General features: G+C 45.5%; 2 protein-coding genes across 2 annotated transcripts in view; both read right to left on the bottom strand.

Moving 5' to 3' along the window:
• Positions 1-219: 219 nt before the first annotated feature.
• LOC133961170 (phospholipase A2 inhibitor and Ly6/PLAUR domain-containing protein-like) overlaps positions 220-15,759 on the bottom strand; it is a gene marked incomplete at its 5' end in the record, with an annotated part of 28,901 nt that continues 13,361 nt past the window's right edge. Inside the window, one exon of the mRNA XM_062396187.1 lies at positions 220-1,105. Within this exon, the coding sequence (XP_062252171.1) occupies positions 1,011-1,105 (95 nt within the window). The remainder of the gene's footprint in view (positions 1,106-15,759) is intronic.
• LOC133960415 (integumentary mucin C.1-like) lies at positions 4,446-11,666 on the bottom strand (the record flags this gene model as incomplete). The annotated part of the gene is made up of 2 exons (XM_062395004.1): positions 11,613-11,666; positions 4,446-4,772 (listed from the first exon to the last, which is right to left on the bottom strand). Coding segments are annotated over exons 1-2 (381 nt in total), but the record flags the coding sequence as incomplete, so codon positions are not given.

The raw sequence follows: 15,759 nt of genomic DNA, 5'->3' as shown, positions 1-15,759 counted from the left end.
ACAATCGTATTTTTATGATCTCAACGTCTTAAATTTAGGACCGATTTAAGCAACGGTGGTTAATGGATAATGGATTTATGTCCCTATCTAGAATTGAAATGGTTTCTCTACTAAAGCAGCTAGGAAAATGTAACAATTTTTATTTGATGAAGCTGGTCCAGATATGATTTTATCAGGAAGAAGATTGACAGCAGTAATGAAGTTGTTTTTTTTGTAGTTTAATGAATGATTACAATATATAATGCAGTAAATATTTTCTTCTTTTGTGTAATAACACACATTTATAATCATTCCCATCTTTAGTGGCCTTAATCTAATGTGAAAGCAATTGTGTCATATACAAAAGAGTAACCACAAATACTTATGCTAACCATAAGTATTTTCCTAAATTTTCATGAAATAAGTCTGAAGAAAAACCAAAAATTATAAATTAACTAAGATAATTAAAAGAAACAATGGCATTTTATTTGATTGGAATTTCACACCTGTACTGATTCACATTGGCATAAATATATGAGATTAAAATAATATTAAATAGTGGGGAAAATGAAGAAAAACTCCCACTTGAAGCATGAAATAAAGCCTAAAAAAAAGTTAAATAGTAAATGTGATGTAAATGTATCCTGATGTGTGACTTTCTTTTACGAAAAAAATGTAGTATTATAATAATATTAAATAAGGTTAGTTAAATAAGATCAAATGTATAATAGTGTTCAGGCCAATTCAAAAATAAACACAGATTTGTGAAGAAATCCCAAGTGAGTATATTCCCTGTGAAGCTATTTATGTTTCAGTCAAATTAAGGCTATTAAATTGAACAAAAGTAAACGTTTTGTATGTGTGTGTCTATATCATTGGTGCTGATTTAGCTCACTTTAACTTCACCCAGACCCTAGGCCCTTTTGACTAAATAGGTATTTTATAATCTGTGTACCAAAGACCAGACTTCTAAAGGTTCTCTCAGAGTCCCTCCAGTGGATTCAAAGGTTCATCCACTTTTGTTTTGAAATCTAAAACAGGATGAAAATTAGTAGTCCAATCAGCAGATGCAGCATTCCCATTCTGACACAACAGGCATCGCTGGCAGTGGTTGTTGTAGTTGTAGCTGCTGGGGTCCTGGTTGTTGAAGCTGGGGTGGTAGTTGTTGTCGTTGGGGTAGTGTTTGTTGTAGTCGGAGTAGTGGTTTTTGTTGTTGGGGTAGTGGTTGTTGTTTTTGAGGTAGTGGTTGTTGTAGTTCGGGTCGTGGTTGTTGTAGTTGGGGTAGTGGTTGTTGTAGTTGGGGTAGTGGTTGTTGTAGTAGGGATAGTGGTAGTTGTAGTTGGCGTAGTGGTGGTTTTAGTTGGGGATGTGGTTGTTGTAGTTGGGGTAGTGGTTGTTGTAGTAGGGGTAGTGGTTGTTGTAGTTGGGGTAGTGGTAGTTGTAGTTGGGGTAGTGGTTGTTGTAGTTGGAGTTGTGGTTGTTATAGTTACGGCCATGGTTGTTGGGGTAGTGGCTGTTGTAGTTGGCGTACTGGTGGTTGTAGTTGGGGTAGTGGTTGTTGTAGTTGGGGTAGTGGTTGTTGTAGTTGGGGTAGTGGTTGTTGTAGTTGGGGTAGTGGTTGTTGTAGTAGGGATAGTGGTTGTTGTAGTTGGGGTAGTGGTTGTTGTAGTATGGGTAGTAGTTGTTGTAGTTGGGGTAGTGGTTGTTGTAGTTGGGGTAGTGGTAGTTGTAGTTGGCGTAGTGGTGGTTGTAGTTGGGGTAGTGGTTGTTGTAGTTGGGGTAGTGGTTGTTGTAGGTGGCGTAGTGGTGGTTGTAGTTGGGGTAGTGGTTGTTGTAGTTGGGGTAGTGGTTGTAGTTGGGGTAGTGGTTGTTGTAGTTGGGGTAGTGGTTGTAGTAGGGGTAGTGGTTGTTGTAGTTGGGGTAGTGGTTGTTGTAGTTGGGGTAATGGTTGTTGTAGTTGGCGTAGTGGTGGTTGTAGTTGGGATAGTGGTTGTTGTAGTTGGGGCAGTGGTGGTTGTAGTAGGGATAGTGGTGGTTGTAGCTGGGGTAGTAGTGGTTGTAGTTGGGGTAGTTGTTGTTGTAGTTGGGGTAGTTGTTGGTGTAGTTGGGGTAGTGGTTGTTGTAGTTGGGGTAGTGGTTGTTGTAGTTGGGGCAATGGTTGTTGTAGTTGGCGTAGTGGTTGTTGTAGATGGGGTATTGGTTGTTATAGTTGGGGTAGTGGTTGTTGTAGTTGGGGTAGTGGTAGTTGTAGTTGGTGTAGTGGTGGTTGTAGTTGGGGTAGTGGTTGTTGTAGTTGGGGTAGTGGTTGTTGTAGTAGGGGTAGTGGTTGTTGTAGTTGGGGTAGTGGTAGTTGTAGTTGGGGTAGTGGTTGTTGTAGTTGGAGTTGTGGTTGTTATAGTTACGGCCATCGTTGTTGGGGAAGTGGTTGTTGTAGTTGGCGTAGTGGTGGCTGTAGTTGGGGTAGTGGTTGTTGTAGTTTGGGTAGTGGTTGTTGTATGTAGCGTAGTGGTTGTTGTAGTAGGGATAGTGGTTGTTGTAGTTGGGGTAGTGGTTGTTGTAGTTGGGGTAGTGGTTGTTGTAGTTGGGGTAGTGGTTGTTGTAGGTAGCGTAGTGGTTGTTGTAGTAGGGATAGTGGTTGTTGTAGTTGGGGTAGTGGTTGTTGTAGTTGGGGTAGTGGTTGTTGTAGTAGGGATAGTGGTAGTTGTAGTTGGCGTAGTGGTGGTTGTAGTTGGGGATGTGGTTGTTGTAGTTGGGGTAGTGGTTTTTGTAGTAGGGGTAGTGGTTGTTGTAGTTGGGGTAGTGGTAGTTGTAGTTGGGGTAGTGGTTGTTGTAGTTGGAGTTGTGGTTGTTATAGTTACTGCCATGGTTGTTGGGGTAGTGGTTGTTGTAGTTGGGGTAGAGGTTGTTGTAGTTGGGGTAGTGGTTGTTGTAGTTGGGGTAGTGGTTGTTGTAGTTGGGGTAGTGGTTGTTGTAGAAGGGGTAGTGGTTGTTGTAGTAGGGATAGTGGTTGTTGTAGTTGGGGTGGTGGTTGTTGTAGTTGGGGTAGTGGTTGTTGTAGTTTGGGTAGTGGTTGTTGTAGTTGGGGTAGTGCTTGTAGTTGGGGTAGTGGTTGTTGTAGTTGGGGTAGTTGTTGTTGTAGTTGGGGTATTGGTTGTTGTAGTAGGGATAGTGGTTGTTGTAGTTGGGGTAGTGGTTGTTGTAGTATGGGTAGTAGTTGTTGTAGTAGGGATCGTGGTTGTTGTAGTTGGGGTAGTGGTTGTTGTAGTTGGGGTAGTGGTTGTTGTAGTTGGGGTAGTGGTTGTTGTAGGTAGCGTAGTGGTTGTTGTAGTAGGGATAGTGGTTGTTGTAGTTGGGGTAGTGGTTGTTGTAGTTGGGGTAGTGGTTGTTGTAGTAGGGATAGTGGTAGTTGTAGTTGGCGTAGTGGTTGTTGTAGTTGGGGATGTGGTTGTTGTAGTTGGGGTAGTGGTTGTTGTAGTAGAAGTAGTGGTTGTTGTAGTTGGGGTAGTGGTAGTTGTAGTTGGGGTAGTGGTTGTTGTAGTTGGAGTTGTGGTTGTTATAGTTACGGCCATGGTTGTTGGGGTAGTGGCTGTTGTAGTTGGCGTACTGGTGGTTGTAGTTGGGGTAGTGGTTGTTGTAGTTGGGGTAGTGGTTGTTGTAGTTGGGGTAGTGGTTGTTGTAGTTGGGGTAGTGGTTGTTGTAGAAGGGGTAGTGGTTGTTGTAGTAGGGATAGTGGTTGTTGTAGTTGGGGTAGTGGTTGTTGTAGTTGGGGTAGTGGTTGTTGTAGTTTGGGTAGTGGTTGTTGTAGTTGGGGTAGTGCTTGTAGTTGGGGTAGTGGTTGTTGTAGTTGGGGTAGTTGTTGTTGTAGATGGGGTAGTGGTTGTGGTAGTAGGGATAGTGGTTGTTGTAGTTGGGGTAGTGGTTGTTGTAGTATGGGTAGTAGTTGTTGTAGTTGGCGGAGGGGTTGTTGTAGTTGGAGTAGTGGTTGTTATAGTTACCGCCATGGTTGTAGGGGTAATGGTTGTTGTAGTTGGGGTAGTGGTTGTAGTTGGGGTAGTGGTTGTTGTAGTTGGTGTAGTGGTTGTTGTAGTTGGCGTAGTGGTGGTAGTAGTTGGGGTAGTCGTTGTTGTAGTTGGGGTAGTGGTTTTTGTAGTAGGGGTAGTGGTAGTTGTAGTTGGCGTAGTGCTGGTTGTAGTTGGGGTAGTGGTTGTTGTAGTTGGGGTAGTGGTTGTTGTAGTAGGGGTAGTGGTTGTTGTAGTTGGGGTAGTGGTAGTTGTAGTTGGAGTTGTGGGTGTTATAGTTAAGGCCATGGTTGTTGTGTTAGTGGTTGTTGTAGTTGGCGTACTGGTGGTTGTAGTTGGGGTAGTGGTTGTTGTAGTTGGGGTAGTGGTTGTTGTAGTTGGGGTAGTTGTTGTTGTAGTTGGGGTAGTGTTTGTTGTAGTTGGGCTGGTGGTTGTTGTATTTGGCCTAGTGGTGGTTGTAGCTGGGGTAGTGGTTGTTGTAATTGGGGTAGTGGTTGTTGTTGTAGGCGTAGTGGTTGTTGTAGTTGGGGTAGTGGTTGTTGTAGGTAGCGTAGTGGTTGTTGTAGTAGGGATAGTGGTTGTTGTAGTTGGGGTAGTGGTTGTTGTAGTTGGGGTAGTGGTTGTTGTAGTAGGGATAGTGGTAGTTGTAGTTGGCGTAGTGGTGGTTGTAGTTGGGGATGTGGTTGTTTTAGTTGGGGTAGTGGTTGTTGTAGTATGGGTAGTAGTTGTTGTAGTAGGGATAGTGGTTGTTGTAGTTGGGGTAGTGGTTGTTGTAGTTGGGGTAGTGGTTGTTGTAGTTGGGGTAGTGGTTGTTGTAGGTAGCGTAGTGGTTGTTGTAGTAGGGATAGTGGTTGTTGTAGTTGGGATAGTGGTTGTTGTAGTTGGGGTAGTGGTTGTTGTAGTAGGGATAGTGGTAGTTGTAGTTGGCGTAGTGGTGGTTGTAGTTGGGGATGTGGTTGTTGTAGTTGGGGTAGTGGTTGTTGTAGTAGGGGTAGTGGTTGTTGTAGTTGGGGTAGTGGTAGTTGTAGTTGGGGTAGTGGTTGTTGTAGTTGGAGTTGTGGTTGTTATAGTTACGGCCATGGTTGTTGGGGTAGTGGCTGTTGTAGTTGGCGTACTGGTGGTTGTAGTTGGGGTAGTGGTTGTTGTAGTTGGGGTAGTGGTTGTTGTAGTTGGGGTAGTGGTTGTTGTAGTTGGGCTAGTGGTTGTTGTAGTTGGGGTAGTGGTTGTTGTAGAAGGGGTAGTGGTTGTTGTAGTAGGGATAGTGGTTGTTGTAGTTGGGGTAGTGGTTGTTGTAGTTGGGGTAGTGGTTGTTGTAGTATGGGTAGTAGTTGTTGTAGTTGGGGTAGTGGTTGTCGTAGTTGGGGTAGTGGTAGTTGTAGTTGGCGTAGTGGTGGTTGTAGTTGGGGTAGTGGTTGTTGTAGTTGGGGTAGTAGTTGTTGTAGGTAGCGTAGTGGTGGTTGTAGTTGGGGTAGTGGTTGTAGTAGTTGGGGTGGTGGTTGTTGTATTTGGCCTAGTGGTGGTTGTAGCTGGGGTAGTGGTTGTTGTACTTGGGGTAGTGGTTGTTGTAGTTGGGGTAGTGGTTGTTGTAGAAGGGGTAGTGGTTGTTGTAGTAGGGATAGTGGTTGTTGTAGTTGGGGTAGTGGTTGTTGTAGTTGGGGTAGTGGTTGTTGTAGTTTGGGTAGTGGTTGTTGTAGTTGGGGTAGTGCTTGTAGTTGGGGTAGTGGTTGTTGTAGTTGGGGTAGTTGTTGTTGTAGATGGGGTAGTGGTTGTTGTAGTAGGGATAGTGGTTGTTGTAGTTGGGGTAGTGGTTGTTGTAGTTTGGGTAGTGGTTGTTGTAGTTGAGGTAGTGCTTGTAGTTGGGGTAGTGGTTGTTGTAGTTGGGGTAGTTGTTGTTGTAGATGGGGTAGTGGTTGTTGTAGTAGGGATAGTGGTTGTTGTAGTTGGGGTAGTGGTTGTTGTAGTATGGGTAGTAAATGTTGTAGTTGGGGTAGTGGTTGTTGTAGTTGGGGGAGTGGTAGTTGTAGTTGGCGTAGTGGTGGTTGTAGTTGGGGTAGTGGTTGTTGTAGTTGGGGTAGTGGTTGTTGTAGGTAGCGTAGTGATGGTTGTAGTTGGGGTAGTGGTTGTTGTTGTAGGGGTAGTGGTTGTTGTAGTTGGCGGAGTGGTTGTTGTAGTTGGAGTAGTGGTTGTTATAGTTACCGCCATGGTTGTAGGGGTAATGGTTGTTGTAGTTGGGGTAGTGGTTGTAGTTGGGGTAGTGGTTGTTGTAGTTGGTGTAGTGGTTGTTGTAGTTGGCGTAGTGGTGGTAGTAGTTGGGGTAGTAGTTGTTGTAGTTGGCGTAGTGGTTGTTGTAGATGGGGTATTGGTTGTTATAGTTGGGGTAGTGGTTGTTGTAGTTGGTGTAGTGGTGGTTGTAGTTGGGGTAGTGGTTGTTGTAGTTGGGGTAGTGGTTGTTGTAGTTGGGGTAGTGGTTGTTGTAGTTGGGGTACTGGTTGTTGTAGTTAGGGTAGTGGTTGTTGTAGTTGGGGTAGTGGTTGTTGTAGTTGGGGTAGTGGTTGTTGTAGTTGGGGTAGTGGTTGTTGTAGTTGGGGTACTGGTTGTTGTAGTTAGGGTAGTGGTTGTTGTAGTTGGGGTAGTGGTTGTTGTAGTTGGGGTAGTGGTTGTTGTAGTTGGAGTAGTGGTTGTTGTAGTAGGGATAGTGGTTGTTGTAGTTGGGGTAGTGGTTGTTGTAGTTGGTGTAGTGGTGGTTGTAGTTGGGGTAGTGGTTGTTGTAGTTGGGGTACTGGTTGTTGTAGTTGGGGTAGTGGTTGTTGTAGTTGGGGTAGTGGTTGTTGTAGTTGGCGTAGTGGTGGTTGTAGTTGGGGTAGTGGTTGTTGTAGTTGGTGTAGTGGTTGTTGTAGTTGGGGTAGTGGTTGTTGTAGTTGGTGTACCGGTAGTTGTAGATAGGAAAGTGGTTGTTGTAGTTGGGGTAGTGCTTGTAGTTGGGGTAGTGGTTGTTGTAGTTGGGGTAGTTGTTGTTGTAGATGGGGTAGTGGTTGTTGTAGTAGGGCTAGTGGTTGTTGTAGTTGGGGTAGTGGTTGTTGTAGTATGGGTAGTAAATGTTGTAGTTGGGGTAGTGGTTGTTGTAGTTGGGGTAGTGGTAGTTGTAGTTGGCGTAGTGGTGGTTGTAGTTGGGGTAGTGGTTGTTGTAGTTGGGGTAGTGGTTGTTGTAGGTAGCGTAGTGATGGTTGTAGTTGGGGTAGTGGTTGTTGTAGTAGGGGTAGTGGTTGTTGTAGTTGGCGGAGTGGTTGTTGTAGTTGGAGTAGTGGTTGTTATAGTTACCGCCATGGTTGTAGGGGTAATGGTTGTTGTAGTTGGGGTAGTGGTTGTAGTTGGGGTAGTGGTTGTTGTAGTTGGTGTAGTGGTTGTTGTAGTTGGCGTAGTGGTGGTAGTAGTTGGGGTAGTAGTTGTTGTAGTTGGCGTAGTGGTTGTTGTAGATGGGGTATTGGTTGTTATAGTTGGGGTAGTGGTTGTTGTAGTTGGGGTAGTGGTTGTTGTAGTTGGGGTACTGGTTGTTGTAGTTGGGGTAGTGGTTGTTGTAGTTGGGGTAGTGGTTGTTGTAGTAGGGGTAGTGGTTGTTGTAGTTGGCGGAGTGGTTGTTGTAGTTGGAGTAGTGGTTGTTATAGTTACCGCCATGGTTGTAGGGGTAATGGTTGTTGTAGTTGGGGTAGTGGTTGTAGTTGGGGTAGTGGTTGTTGTAGTTGGTGTAGTGGTTGTTGTAGTTGGCGTAGTGGTGGTAGTAGTTGGGGTAGTAGTTGTTGTAGTTGGCGTAGTGGTTGTTGTAGATGGGGTATTGGTTGTTATAGTTGGGGTAGTGGTTGTTGTAGTTGGGGTAGTGGTTGTTGTAGTTGGGGTACTGGTTGTTGTAGTTGGGGTAGTGGTTGTTGTAGTTGGGGTAGTGGTTGTTGTAGTTGGCGTAGTGGTGGTTGTAGTTGGGGTAGTGGTTGTTGTAGTTGGTGTAGTGGTTGTTGTAGTTGGGGTAGTGGTTGTTGTAGTTGGTGTATCGGTTATTGTAGTTGGGTTAGTGGTTGTTGTAATTGGCGTAGTGGTGGTTGTTGTTGGGGTAGTGGTTGTTGTAGTTGGGGTAGTGGTTGTTGTAGTTGGGGAAGTGGTTGTTGTAGTTGGCGTAGTGGTGGTTGTAGTTGGGGAATTGGTTGTTGTAGTAGGGGTAGTAGTTGTTGTAGTTGGGGTAGTGGTAGTTGTAGTTGGCGTAGTGGTGGTTGTAGTTGGGGTAGTGGTTGGTGTAGTTGGGGTAGTGGTTGTTGTAGTTGGTGTAGTGGTGGTTGTAGTTGGGGTAGTGGTTGTTGTAGTAGGGGTAGTAGTTGTTGTAGTTGGGGTAGTTGTTGTTGTTGTAGGGGTAGTTATTGTTGTAGTTGGGGTAGTGGTAGTTGTAGTTGGCGTAGTGGTTGTTGTAGTTGGGGTAGTGGTGGTTGTAGTTGGGGTAGTGGTTGTTGTAGTTGGTGTAGTGGTGGTTGTAGTTGGGGTAGTGGTTGTCGTAGTAGGGGTAGTGGTTGTTGTAGTTGGGGTAGTGGTTGTTGTAGTTGGGGTAGTGGTTGTTGTAGTTGGTGTAGTGGTGGTTGTAGTTGGGGTAGTGGTTGTCGTAGTAGGGGTAGTGGTTGTTGTAGTAGGGATAGTGGTTGTCGTAGTTGGCGTAGTGGTTGTTGTTGTTGGGGTAGTGCTTGTAGTTGGGGTAGTGGTTGTTGTAGTTGGGGTAGTTGTTGTTGTAGTTGGGGTAGTGGTTGTTGTAGTTGGGGTAGTGGTTGTTGTAGTAGGGATAGTGGTTGTTGTAGTTGGGGTAGTGGTTGTTGTAATTGGGGTAGTGGTTGTTGTTGTAGGCGTAGTGGTTGTTGTAGTTGGGATAGTGGTTGTTGTAGGTAGTGTAGTGGTGGTTGTAGTTGGGGTAGTGGTTGTTGTAGTTGGGGTAGTGGTTGTTGTAGTTGGGGTAGTGGTTGTTGTAGTTGGGGTAGTGGTTGTTGTAGTAGGGATAGTGGTTGTTGTAGTTGGGGTAGTGGTTGTTGTAGTTGGGGTAGTGGTTGTTGTAGTTGGGGTAGTGGTGGTTGTAGTTGGGGTAGTGGTTGTTGTAGTTGGTGTAGTGGTTGTTGTAGTTAGGGTAGTGGTTGTTGTAGTTGGTGTATCGGTAGTTGTAGTTAGGGTAGTGGTTGTTGTAGTTGGGGTAGTGGTTGTTGTAGTTGGTGTATCGGTTGTTGTAGTTGGGTTAGTGGTTGTTGTAATTGGCGTAGTGGTGGTTGTTGTTGGGGTAGTGGTTGTTGTAGTTGGGGTAGTGGTTGTTGTAGTTGGGGTAGTGGTTGTTGTAGTTGGCGTAGTGGTGGTTGTAGTTGGGGTAGTGGTTGTTGTAGTTGGGGTAGTGGTTGTTGTAGTTGGATTAGTGGTTGTTGTAGTTGGGGTTGTGGTTGTTGTAGTTGGGTTAGTGGTTGTTGTAATTGGCGTAGTGGTGGTTGTTGTTGGGGTAGTGGTTGTTGTAGTTGGGGTAGTGGTTGTTGTAGTTGGCGTAGTGGTGGTTTTAGTTGGGGTAGTGGTTGTTGTAGTTGGTGTAGTGGTTGTTGTAGTTGGGTTAGTGGTTGTTGTAGTTGGCATAGTGGTGGTTGTAGTTGGGGTAGTGGTTGTTGTAGTTGGGGTAGTGGTTGTTGTAGATGGGGTATTGGTTGTTGTAGTAGGGGTAGTAGTTGTTGTAGTTGGGGTAGTGGTAGTTGTAGTTGGCGTAGTGGTGGTTGTAGTTGGGGTAGTGGTTGGTGTAGTTGGGGTAGTGGTTGTTGTAGTTGGGGTAGTGGTTGTTGTAGTAGGGATAGTGGTTGTTGCAGTTGGTGTAGTGGTTGTTGTAGTTGGTGTAGTTGTGGTTGTAGTTGGGGTAGTGGTTGTTGTAGTAGGGGTAGTAGTTGTTGTAGTTGGGGTAGTTGTTGTTGTTGTAGGGGTAGTTATTGTTGTAGTTGGGGTAGTGGTAGTTGTAGTTGGCGTAGTGGTTGTTGTAGTTGGGGTAGTGGTGGTTGTAGTTGGGGTAGTGGTTGTTGTAGTAGGGGTAGTGATTGTTGTAGTTGGCGTAGTGGTTGTTGTAGTTGGGGTAGTGGTAGTTGTAGTTGGCGTAGTGGTGGTTGTTGTTGGGGTAGTGGTTGTTGTAGTTGGGGTAGTGGTTGTTGTAGTTGGGGTAGTGGTTGTTGTAGTTGGTGTAGTGGTGGTTGTAGTTTGGGTAGTGGTTGTCGTAGTAGGGGTAGTGGTTGTTGTAGTAGGGATAGTGGTTGTTGTAGTTGGCGTAGTGGTTGTTGTAGTAGGGGTAGTGGTTGTCGTAGATGGCGTAGTGGTTGTTGTTGTTGGGGTAGTGCTAGTAGTTGGGGTAGTGGTTGTTGTAGTTGGGGTAGTTGTTGTTGTAGTTGGGGTAGTGGTTGTTGTAGTTGGGGTAGTGGTTGTTGTAGTTGGGGTAGTGGTTGTTGTAGTTGGGGTAGTGGTTGTTGTAGTAGGGATAGTGGTTTTTGTAGTTGGGGTAGTGGTTGTTGTAGTTGGGGTAGTGGTTGTTGTAGTTGGGGTAGTGGTTGTTGTAGTTGTTGTATCGGTAGTTGGGGTAGTGGTTGTTGTAGTTGGCGTAGTGGTTGTTGTAGTTGGGGTATTGGTTGTTGTAGGTAGCGTAGTGGTGGTTGTAGTTGGGGTAGTGGTTGTTGTAGTAGGGGTAGTTGTTGTTGTAGTTGGGGTAGTGGTAGTTGTAGTTGGTGTAGTGGCTGTTGTAGTTGGGGTAGTGGTTGTTGTAGTTGGGGTAGTGGTTGTTGTAGTTGGGGTAGTGGTTGTTGTAGTTGGCGTAGTGGTGGTTGTAGTTGGGGTAGTGGTTGTTGAAGTAGGGATAGTGGTTGTTGTAGTTGGGGTAGTGGTTGTTGTAGTTGGAGTAGTGGTAGTTATAGTTGGGGTTGTGGTTGTTGTAGTTGGGTAAGTGGTTGTTGTAATTGGGGTAGTAGTTGTTTTAGTTGGGGTAGTGGTTGTTGTTGTAGTTGGGGTAGTTGTTGTTGTAGTTTGGGTAGTGGTTGTTGTAGTTGGGGTAGTGGTTGTTGTAGTTGGGGTAGTGGTTGTTGTAGTTGGGGTAGTGGTTGTTGTAGTTGGGGTAGTGGTTGTTGTAGTTGGGTTAGTGGTTGTTGTAGTTGGCATAGTGGTGGTTGTAGTTGGGGTAGTGGTTGTTGTAGTTGGGGTAGTGGTTGTGGTAGATGGGGTATTGGTTGTTGTAGTAGGGGTAGTAGTTGTTGTAGTTGGGGTAGTAGTTGTTGTAGTTGGGGTAGTGGTTGTTGTTGTAGTTGGGGTAGTTGTTGTTGTAGTTTGGGTAGTGGTTGTTGTAGTTGGGGTAGTGGTTGTTGTAGTTGGGGTAGTGGTTGTTGTAGTTGGGGTAGTGGTTGTTGTAGTAGGGGTAGTAGTTGTTGTAATTGGGGTAGTGGTTGTTGTTGTAGGCGTAGTTGTTGTTGTAGTTGGGATAGTGGTTGTTGTAGGTAGTGTAGTGGTGGTTGTAGTTGGGGTAGTGGTTGTTGTAGTTGGGGTAGTGGTTGTTGTAGTTGGTGTAGTTGTTGTTGTAGTTTGGGTAGTGGTAGTTGTAGTTGGGGTAGTGGTTGTTGTAGTTGGAGTTGTGGTTGTAATAGTTAGGGCCATGGTTGTAGGGGTAGTGGTGGTTGTAGTTGGGGTAGTGGTTGTTGTAGTTGGGGTAGTGGTTGTTGTAGTTTGGGTAGTGGTTGTTGTAGTTGGGGTAGTGCTTGTAGTTGGGGTAGTGGTTGTTGTTGTTGGGGTAGTTGTTGTTGTAGTTGGGGTAGTGGTTGTTGTAGTTGGGGTAGTGGTTGTTGTAGTTGGGGTAGTGGTTGTTGTAGTTGGGGTAGTGGTTGTTGTAGTAGGGATAGTGGTTGTTGTAGTTGGGGTAGTGGTTGTTGTAGTTGGGGTAGTGGTTGTTGTAGTTGGGGTAGTGGTGGTTGTAGTTGGGGTAGTGGTTGTTGTAGTTGGGGTAGTGGTTGTTGTAGTTGGTGTATCGGTTGTTGTAGTTGGGTTAGTGGTTGTTGTAATTGGCGTAGTGGTGGTTGTTGTTGGGGTAGTGGTTGTTGTAGTTGGGGTAGTGGTTGTTGTAGTTGGCGTAGTGGTGGTTTTAGTTGGGGTAGTGGTTGTTGTAGTTGGGGTAGTGGTTGTTGTAGTTGGGTTAGTGGTTGTTGTAGTTGGCATAGTGGTGGTTGTAGTTGGGGTAGTGGTTGTTGTAGTTGGGGTAGTGGTTGTTGTAGATGGGGTATTGGTTGTTGTAGTAGGGGTAGTAGTTGTTGTAGTTGGGGTAGTGGTAGTTGTAGTTGGCGTAGTGGTGGTTGTAGTTGGGGTAGTGGTTGGTGTAGTTGGGGTAGTGGTTGTTGTAGTTGGGGTAGTGGTTGTTGTAGTAGGGATAGTGGTTGTTGCAGTTGGTGTAGTGGTTGTTGTAGTTGGTGTAGTGGTGGTTGTAGTTGGGGTAGTGGTTGTTGTAGTAGGGGTAGTAGTTGTTGTAGTTGGGGTAGTTGTTGTTGTTGTAGGGGTAGTTATTGTTGTAGTTGGGGTAGTGGTAGTTGTAGTTGGCGTAGTGGTTGTTGTAGTTGGGGTAGTGGTGGTTGTAGTTGGGGTAGTGGTTGTTGTAGTAGGGGTAGTGATTGTTGTAGTTGGCGTAGTGGTTGTTGTAGTTGGGGTAGTGGTAGTTGTAGTTGGCGTAGTGGTGGTTGTTGTTGGGGTAGTGGTTGTTGTAGTTGGGGTAGTGGTTGTTGTAGTTGGGGTAGTGGTTGTTGTAGTTGGTGTAGTGGTGGTTGTAGTTTGGGTAGTGGTTGTCGTAGTAGGGGTAGTGGTTGTTGTAGTAGGGATAGTGGTTGTTGTAGTTGGCGTAGTGGTTGTTGTAGTAGGGGTAGTGGTTGTCGTAGATGGCGTAGTGGTTGTTGTTGTTGGGGTAGTGCTAGTAGTTGGGGTAGTGGTTGTTGTAGTTGGGGTAGTTGTTGTTGTAGTTGGGGTAGTGGTTGTTGTAGTTGGGGTAGTGGTTGTTGTAGTTGGGGTAGTGGTTGTTGTAGTTGGGGTAGTGGTTGTTGTAGTAGGGATAGTGGTTGTTGTAGTTGGGGTAGTGGTTGTTGTAGTTGGGGTAGTGGTTGTTGTAGTTGGGGTAGTGGTTGTTGTAGTTGTTGTATCGGTAGTTGGGGTAGTGGTTGTTGTAGTTGGCGTAGTGGTTGTTGTAGTTGGGGTATTGGTTGTTGTAGGTAGCGTAGTGGTGGTTGTAGTTGGGGTAGTGGTTGTTGTAGTAGGGGTAGTTGTTGTTGTAGTTGGGGTAGTGGTAGTTGTAGTTGGTGTAGTGGCTGTTGTAGTTGGGGTAGTGGTTGTTGTAGTTGGGGTAGTGGTTGTTGTAGTTGGGGTAGTGGTTGTTGTAGTTGGCGTAGTGGTGGTTGTAGTTGGGGTAGTGGTTGTTGAAGTAGGGATAGTGGTTGTTGTAGTTGGGGTAGTGGTTGTTGTAGTTGGAGTAGTGGTAGTTATAGTTGGGGTTGTGGTTGTTGTAGTTGGGGTAGTGGTTGTTGTAGTTGGGGTAGTGGTTGTTGTAGTAGGGATAGTGGTTGTTGTAGTTGGGGTAGTGGTTGTTGTAGTTGGGGTAGTGGTTGTTGTAGTTGGGGTAGTGGTTGTTGTAGTTGTTGTATCGGTAGTTGGGGTAGTGGTTGTTGTAGTTGGCGTAGTGGTTGTTGTAGTTGGGGTATTGGTTGTTGTAGGTAGCGTAGTGGTGGTTGTAGTTGGGGTAGTGGTTGTTGTAGTAGGGGTAGTTGTTGTTGTAGTTGGGGTAGTGGTAGTTGTAGTTGGTGTAGTGGCTGTTGTAGTTGGGGTAGTGGTTGTTGTAGTTGGGGTAGTGGTTGTTGTAGTTGGGGTAGTGGTTGTTGTAGTTGGCGTAGTGGTGGTTGTAGTTGGGGTAGTGGTTGTTGAAGTAGGGATAGTGGTTGTTGTAGTTGGGGTAGTGGTTGTTGTAGTTGGAGTAGTGGTAGTTATAGTTGGGGTTGTGGTTGTTGTAGTTGGGTAAGTGGTTGTTGTAATTGGCGTAGTGGTGGTTGTAGTTGGGGTAGTAGTTGTTTTAGTTGGGGTAGTGGTTGTTGTTGTAGTTGGGGTAGTTGTTGTTGTAGTTTGGGTAGTGGTTGTTGTAGTTGGGGTAGTGGTTGTTGTAGTTGGGGTAGTGGTTGTTGTAGTTGGGGTAGTGGTTGTTGTAGTTGGGGTAGTGGTTGTTGTAGTTGGGTTAGTGGTTGTTGTAGTTGGCATAGTGGTGGTTGTAGTTGGGGTAGTGGTTGTTGTAGTTGGGGTAGTGGTTGTGGTAGATGGGGTATTGGTTGTTGTAGTAGGGGTAGTAGTTGTTGTAGTTGGGGTAGTAGTTGTTGTAGTTGGGGTAGTGGTAGTTGTAGTTGGCGTAGTGGTGGTTGTAGTTGGGGTAGTGGTTGTTGTAGTTGGGGTAGTGGTTGTTGTAGTTGGGGTAGTGGTTGTTGTAGTAGGGATAGTGGTTGTTGTAGTTGGGGTAGTGGTTGTTGTAGTTGGGGTAGTGGTTGTTGTAGTTGGGGTAGTGGTTGTTGTAGTTGGTGTAGTGGTGGTTGTAGTTGGCGTAGTGGTTGTTGTAGTAGGGGTAGTGGTTGTCGTTGTTGGCGTAGTGGTTGTTGTAGTTGGGGTATTGGTTGTTGTAGTTGGTGAATCGGTAGTTGTAGTTGGGGTAGTGGTTGTTGTAGTTGGCGTAGTGGTGGTTGTAGTTGGGGTAGTGGTTGTTGTAGTTGGTGTAGTGGTTGTTGTAGTTGGCGTAGTGGTGGTTGTAGTTGGGGTAGTGGTTGTTGTAGTTGGTGTATCGGTTGTTGTAGTTGGGTTAGTGGTTGTTGTAATTGGCGTAGTGGTGGTTGTAGTTGGGGTAGTAGTTGTTGTAGTTGGTGTAGTGGTGGTTGTAGTTGGGGTAGTGGTTGTTGTAGTAGGGGTAGTAGTTGTTGTAGTTGGGGTAGTTGTTGTTGTTGTAGGGGTAGTTATTGTTGTAGTTGGGGTAGTTGTTGTTGTTGTAGGGGTAGTTATTGTTGTAGTTGGGGTAGTGGTAGTTGTAGTTGGCGTAGTGGTTGTTGTAGTTGGGGTAGTGGTGGTTGTAGTTGGGGTAGTGGTTGTTGTAGTAGGGGTAGTGGTTGTTGTAGTTGGCGTAGTGGTTGTTGTAGTTGGGGTAGTGGTAGTTGTAGTTGGCGTAGTGGTGGTTGTTGTTGGGGTAGTGGTGGTTGTAGTTGGGGTAGTGTTTGTTGTAATTGGCGTAGTGGTGGTTGTTCTTGGGGTAGTGGTTGTTGTAGTTGGGGTAGTGGTTGTTGTAGTTGGTGAATCGGTAGTTGTAGTTGGGGTAGTGGTTGTTGTAGTTGGCGTAGTGGTGGTTGTAGTTGGGGTAGTGGTTGTTGTAGTTGGTGTAGTGGTTGTTGTAGTTGGCGTAGTGGTGGTTGTAGTTGGGGTAGTGGTTGTTGTAGTTGGTGTATCGGTTGTTGTAGTTGGGTTAGTGGTTGTTGTAATTGGCGTAGTGGTGGTTGTAGTTGGGGTAGTAGTTGTTGTAGTTGGTGTAGTGGTGGTTGTAGTTGGGGTAGTGGTTGTTGTAGTAGGGGTAGAAGTTGTTGTAGTTGGGGTAGTTGTTGTTGTTGTAGGGGTAGTTATTGTTGTAGTTGGGGTAGTTTTTGTTGTTGTAGGGGTAGTTATTGTTGTAGTTGGGGTAGTGGTAGTTGTAGTTGGCGTA

Source organism: Platichthys flesus, chromosome 9 (assembly GCF_949316205.1).
Source record: "Platichthys flesus chromosome 9, fPlaFle2.1, whole genome shotgun sequence".
In the NCBI taxonomy this organism is placed as follows: Eukaryota; Metazoa; Chordata; class Actinopteri; order Pleuronectiformes; family Pleuronectidae; genus Platichthys; species Platichthys flesus.
Note: the sequence above shows the minus strand (reverse complement) of the source record. Positions and strands in the feature narration are given on the sequence as shown.